At 39.7% G+C, this 6,964-nt stretch overlaps 1 protein-coding gene across 1 annotated transcript in view; it reads right to left on the minus strand.

The window, feature by feature from the left end:
- The window catches only part of MROH8 (maestro heat like repeat family member 8), a 116,583-nt gene that overhangs the window by 89,794 nt on the left and 19,825 nt on the right, over positions 1 to 6,964 (minus strand). The window contains exons 2-3 of the mRNA XM_042783607.1: positions 4,505 to 4,626; positions 2,072 to 2,217 (exon numbers count right to left, since the gene is read on the minus strand). Coding sequence (XP_042639541.1) covers positions 2,072 to 2,217; positions 4,505 to 4,626 — 268 coding nt within the window. The remainder of the gene's footprint in view (positions 1 to 2,071; positions 2,218 to 4,504; positions 4,627 to 6,964) is intronic.

Raw genomic sequence — 6,964 nt, forward strand, 5'->3', positions numbered from 1 at the left:
TACTCTACATGGTTTAAAATCAGGAAAGGTGCGCATCAGGGTTGTATTATTTCACCATACTTATTCAATCTGTATGCTGAGCAAATAATTTGAGAAGGTGGATTGTATGAAGAAGAAAGTGGCATTAAGACTGGAGGAAGACTCGTTAACACCTGAGATATGCAGATGACACAACTACGGTAGCTGAAAGTGAAAAAGACTTGAAACACTTACTGATGAAGATCAAAGACTACAGTCTTCAGTATGAATTTAATACCTCAACATAAAGAAAACAAAAATCCCCACAACTGGACCAATAAGCAACATTAAGATAAATGGAGGGAAGAATGAAGTTGTCAAGAATTTCATTTTACTTGGAACCGCAACCAACGCCCATGGAAGCCAAAACCAAAAAACAAAATCACTGCCATTGAGTAGATTCCGAATCATAGTGACCCTGTAAGATAGAGAAGAACTGCCTCATAGGGTTTCCAAGGCTGTAAATCTTTATGGAAGCAGATTACTTCATCTTTCTCCTATAGAGCAGATGGTGGGTTCAAATCACAGATCTTTTTGTTAGCAATCAAATGTTTTAACCACTACGCCAACAAAGCTTCTTACCCATGGAAGCAGCATTTAAGAAATCAAAGGATGTATTGCATTGGGCATATCTGCTGCAAGAGACCTCTTGAAATTTGTTGAGAAGCAAAGATGTTACTTTGAAGACTAAGGTGGGCCTGACCCAAGCCATAATGTTTTCAGTAGCCTCATATGCCGGAGCTCTGGTAGCATAGTGGCTAAGGCATTTGACTGCTAACCAGAAGGCTGGCGGTTCAAACCCACCAGCCACTCCTCGGAAGGAAGATGGGGCAATCTACTTCCATAGTGATACTGTCTCGGAAACCCAAGGAGGGGTCACTATGAGTCGGGTCCGACTCGACGACACATAACAACAACAACAACAGCCTTATATGCATGTGAAAGCTGCACAATGAATAAGGAAGACCACAGAAGAACCGATGTATTTGAATTATGGTGTTGGCAAAGAATACTGAATATACCACAAAGTGCCAAAAGAAGAAACAAATCTGTCTTATAAGAAGTACAGCCCGAATGCTCCTTAGAAGTGAGAATGGGCAGACTTTGTCTCTCGTACTTTGGTCATGTTGTCAGAAGGGACCAGTCTCTGGAGAAGGATATCATGCTTGGTAAATTAGGGTCATCAAAAAAGGGGAAGACTCTCAATGAGAGGGGCTGATACAGTGGGTACAACAATGAACTCAAGCATAACAACAATTCTGAGGATGGTGCAGGACTGCGCAGTGTTTTGTTCTATTGTACACAGGATTACTATGAACTGAAACCCACTCAATGACACCTAACAACAATAACTACTTATTCATTTTATTGTTTTTAGGATACAGACCAAAATCCTTAACCTGGTTTTCAAGGCCCAGCATGGTCTGGTCCCTGCCCATCTCTTCAGCTTCATCTTGTACCACTCTCCCCATATGTCCCATGTTTTAAACATACTGGACCTCAAGTTCCTCAAATATAGTATGCTACTTTTTGCCACAAGGCTGTTAAATATTTTTCCTACTTCTGGAATACTCCCCTCAATTCTAACTTCTCCTACCTTCTCCTAATCATTTTTCAGATCTGAGGTCAAGGATTACTTCCTCAGAGGTACCCTACCCTTACCAGGTTACTAGGTTAAGACAAGTTCTTCTGTTATGTCCTCTTATAGAATGAATGAATGAATGTTTCACCTAAACAGTGGAATACTAGGTAGCCGTTAAGCAGTATAATGTAGAACTCTAGTTACTGACCTAGAAAAACATTTTCTCTCCCTCAACACATGATGTTTACACTTTTATTTACATGTACTTCATGTAAAAAAAAGTCTGAGAATTGAATATTAAAATGTTAATAATAGAAGGGTGGAATTAGAGAAGATTAACTTTAATTATTTTATGAATTTTATCATTTTTATAACCTTGTAAAATTATTTATGTAATAAAGAAATATGTTTAAAATATTTGTTAAAATGGAGGAATAAGTTGGATAATTCATAAAGAATGCTTGTGCATACCTTTAGCTCACCATTAAAAAAGTCATGTACAGATCTGATCAGCCTCTCAATGATGGCCTCACCAACAGGTCTGTAGTAGGTCAGGTGGCCGGAGGTATCTGTGAGGGACTCCTGAGGTAGTCCAGTGATATCAGAGATGTCCAAATCTAATACCAAAAGAAAGAAACTGGATGATGCCTCCACACCATGTAAAGCTGTATGGTTTAGTGGGAGAACCACTGGACATCAGAGAAGCCGGATCCTGTTCTCACCTTTACTATTGTTCTGTGACCTTGGCCAAATTTCTCCTCCAAGTCTCAGTTTTCTCAACTGCAAATTTAATGTTCTCTAAGGGTTTCCTAAAGGAGTTCTGGTGGTGTAGTGGTTAAGGCATTTGGCTGCTAACCGAAAGTTTGGTGGTTTGAACCCACTAGCTTCTCTGTGGAAGAAAGATGAAGCAATTTGCTCCTGTAAAGATTTATAGACTTGGAAACCCAATGGGGGTTGTTATGAGTTGGAATCAACTTGATGGCAATAAGTTTGGTTTTGTTTTGGTTAAGGGTCTCTTAAACTACAAAAACCTTTAAGACTGGGCTACAGCAGCACGGTTCATAGTAAGGACTTTAAATCTCAGTTTGAGACTAGATTGAATCCAGACTCTAATATGTATTACTGTATGATCCTCAACTTAGTCTGCCTCCTGGAGCCTTAGTTTCCTTATTTGTAAAATGGGAAGGAGCTACTCACCTCAAAGGATTAGTGTAAGGATTAAATGGGATAATACAAGCAAAGGACTTAGCTCAGTATCTGGCACAGAGTAAGCACTTAATAAATGGTAGCTCTAATTCAAACTGACACTCCATGGCTTAGTGACAAGAGCTTAAAATACTGTAGTAGTCCCTTACTGATATTTATCTCTTCCCACTGGACAAGGTTGCAATGAGTGCTGGAGATGCCTCCTTCCCAAGGCAGGGTTTGCTTTGATTAAGGGCACAGCCTCCAGTATCAGTCTACCTGAGTCCAGATCCTAGCTTTTCCCTTTCTAGCACTAGAACCTTGTTACCTTCTCTTCCAAAATGGGGATACCAGCACCTACTTCATTTGGTGAAACAGACCTTGTACCAAAGAAGTGTAATATCTACTATTTCTTTGCTCACTGAGAGACAATGATTATAGTGACATCATTTTCTTCCTCCTGCATCTCTCAATCTTTTTCCCAGAAAATCCCTCATTCCTTTTGGCCTAGTATTCTTACTATTCCTCCCTTAATACATCTAGCATCCAAAAGTTTTCTGCCTGTTTTTGTGCTCTTCTGTTCTCTTGAATGATAACCCTTTCTGCCAATTTCCCCAGCCCCCTACCACATTCTTTTCACCCACTAAGTGTAATAACTGAAGCCATGTTCCTCTTTGCACAGGCTGTTCTGTCTGCGTTGTTTCTTCTTCCTCTGCACACTTTCCGTTACCTCCCTTTGCTTAGCTAACTCCTACCCATCCTTCAGGCCTCACCTGTAGGTATACCTTTCCTGAATCCCCTCTCTGTCCATTTTGACTAAGTATCCTCCTAGTTACTAATAATTTTCTGCCCATTACACTTACTATGCTGAGTTCCAATTGCCTGTTTATCTATAAGGAGATTGTTTTGTCCTGTTCACTGCCAAATCTTCAGTAGTTAGATCAGTGCTTAGAGCACAATAGGCTTCAATAAATATTTGATGAATGAATGTATGAGAATGAACGCACTTCCCCAAATAAACCAAGGCCCTTCCTGTCTTGTGTACATGCCATTCTACCTACCCAGAATGTTCTTCCCTCTACTTCTCACATATGTTGCTCCTTCCTATCCATGATGCCTCCTTTAGGTTTAAATGGCATTGCCTCAGACAGACAATAGTTTAAAAGTAGGTTGCTGTCTCCCTTATTTTTGGCATTTTTCTTTCATAGTGCTTACTACAAACTGTAATTACTTTCTCTAAGTTTTGGGTTTCATTTCTACACTGCAATGTAAATTCTGTTAAGAGTTGGGACCATGTCAGTCTTGTCTACTTTTGTATGTCTAGCATCTGGTACCCAATAAGCGTTTGTAGAATTAAGTGAACATGATAATTTTGCAGCCCAATCCAGATCCCACCTTCTGCATGAAGTTTTGCAACTCTGTGAGCCCACATTCATCTTTCCCTTCCCCGAATCCCTGAGACTCTCCTGCAGAATCTACAGGACTCTCTGTCTCAGGACTAACTTTAGTTTCCTGTACGTCTAGAATAACATATCCTATCTTACTCTGCCAAACATGTTCTATAGTCTCAAACTCAGGGACCAAAGTCATTGTCAGAGTCTAGCCAAGGGCTGGTCACCCAGCAAGTAAAAAATCAGTATCTCCTGGCTTAACTTGGAAAGGGATTCCCTTCTCCTCATGCCACTTTTTTTTTTTTTTTTAATCCTTTTCCCCTTTCACCTGTAATTTCAAGACTACTTGGGTCTTTTTTAACATCTTCTAAGTTGCTCAGCTGCAAATCCACACTTTCTGAGTCACTGTCGGAAGCATAAGGGATCACTACTTCTTCTTGGCCACAGATCCTAGGAATAAAAAGGGGATTAGAAAAATTACAGTTGATTGCTGTCCAGGATCCCTCACAGTCCTCCTACCTTTCTGCCCCAGGCTCACTTCTCAGGCTTAGGCTTTTTTTTGCCAGTTATCTTGTTCTTACTATAAAATAAATGTTATTAGAGAAATATTTATATATATATGCACAAGAAAACATACATAAGGATGTTTTACTACAGCAATGTTGCAATAGAGAAAAAAACTTGGAAACATCAATAGGGGAACAGTTAAATTCTGGTACTGATTAGAATGGTGCTATACTCTGAAGCCATCAATGGGAAAGAGGTACATCTATAAGTACTGATATAGAAAGAATGCCACAATATGCTATGTGGTTACTAATGCAAGTTGAAAAATAATACACCCAGTGTGATACCAACTATATATGCATAGAAGAAGTCTGAAAGGACCCACACCAAAACTGTAATAGTGGTTCCTTCTAGAGAGAGGAGTGACTTGGGACAGGGGAGGGAAAGTGAAACGGGCCAGTGGACTTCTGTTTTGTGAAGAATGATTTTCTTTCAACGAGAATTTATTTATGTATTACTTAAGTAGTTCTTTTTTTTTTTTTTAGTAATCTATTTTACTTTTTGTTGCTTTTGAGAATATACATAGCAGAACATACACCAATCCAACAATTTCTACATTTCCAATTCACTGACATTTATTACATTCTTCAAGTTGTGCAACCATTCTCAGCTTCCGTTTCCTAACTGTTCTTTGCCCATTGACATAAATTCACCGCCCTCTAAGTTCCCTAACTAATCTTTTGAGCTGCTGTTGTCAATCTGATCCTATATAGATATTTCTTTAAAAAGCACAATGCTCAAGGCAAACATACTTTGCTAGTTAAACTAAATTATTGTGTGGTTTTAAGAAGACTTCCAGGGATATTTTGGTTTAAAGTTTAAGGTTTAAAGATTATCTTATCTATCACAGAAGGACAAATATTGCATTAGTTCACTATTGTAAAAAAGTCAAAGAAATTTTTATATATGGAGGGAAACTTTCTTTGTCGGTTGCCAGGAGTGGAAGGGGAAGGTAGGGAACACTGTAAAAAATAAAAATAAATAAAATTGAAAAATAAATAAATAAAGATTATCTTAGGCAATCGTTTTGGGGGTTCATCCAGGTTCCCTGGTTCCAGAAAGTTTGGATATCATGAAAATTTGAAATTCTGTTCTGCATTATCTTCCTTTTGATCAAAACAGTAAGTAATCATAGCCAGGCTCCGGCTCCATCTAGTTCCTCTGGTCTCATGGCAAAGAAAGCAGTTGCTCATGGAGGCAATTAGCCACACATTCCATTTCCTTGTATACCTGACTCTCCTTCTTCCTCTGCTGCTCCAGACAAACAGAGACAAATTCTTGTGCCTTGGATGGCTACTTGCAAGCTTTTAAGAGCCAGGCACTAAGCAACAAACTAGGAGGTTGAACAGAAGCACCAAACTCGTTATCAGGCCAATTAAATGGGCCTGAAACCATGACCCTAAACATCCAAACTAAGAAACCAAATGCAGTGAGGTGTTTGGTTGTACCTAAGCAGCAGCTGTTTTTGTTGTTGTCGTAAATATATCTATCACCAAATCAAACACAAACCCACTGCCATCAAGTTTATTCCAACTCATAGTGATCCTATAGGGTAGAGCAGAACTGCCCCATACGTTTCCAAGGCTATAAATCTTTATGGAAGCAGACTGCCTCATCTTTTTCCTGTAGAATAGCTGGAGCTGCCAAGATTTTGGTTAGCAGCTAAATGCTTTAACCACCAAAAAAAACAAACCAAACTCATTGCCATCGAGTCGGATCCAACTGACTCATAGCAACCCCTCCTTGTTTTTCTGAGGCAGTATTGCTACAGAAGTAGATTGCCCAATCTTCCTTCCTCCTTATATCTATTACAACATTTGCCAATTCAACTTTTTACAGGTGTACAACTTTGCTGTTGTTGTTAGGTGCTGTCGAGTCGTTTCGGACTCATAGTGACCCTATGCACAACAGGACAAAACACCACCCAATCCCACGCCAGCTCTGCAATCCCTGTTATACTTGACCCCATCGCTGCAGCCACTGTGTGTCAGTCCATCTCCTTGAGGGCTTCTCCTCTTTCGTCAACCCTCCACCTTACCAAGCATGATATCCTACTCCAGGGAATGGTCCCTTCTGACAACATGATCAAAGTAGGTGGGACGAAGTCTGGCCATTCTTGTTTCCAAGGAGAATTCCGGCTGCACTTCCTCCAGGACAGATCTGTTAGTTCTTTTAGCAGTCCATGGTACTTTCAGCATTCTTCGCCAGTACCACATCTCAA

This window comes from Orycteropus afer, unplaced genomic scaffold (genome assembly GCF_000298275.1).
Source record: "Orycteropus afer afer isolate SDZICR_OR568_19922 unplaced genomic scaffold, OryAfe1.0 scaffold00020, whole genome shotgun sequence".
NCBI lineage: Eukaryota > Metazoa > Chordata > Mammalia > Tubulidentata > Orycteropodidae > Orycteropus > Orycteropus afer.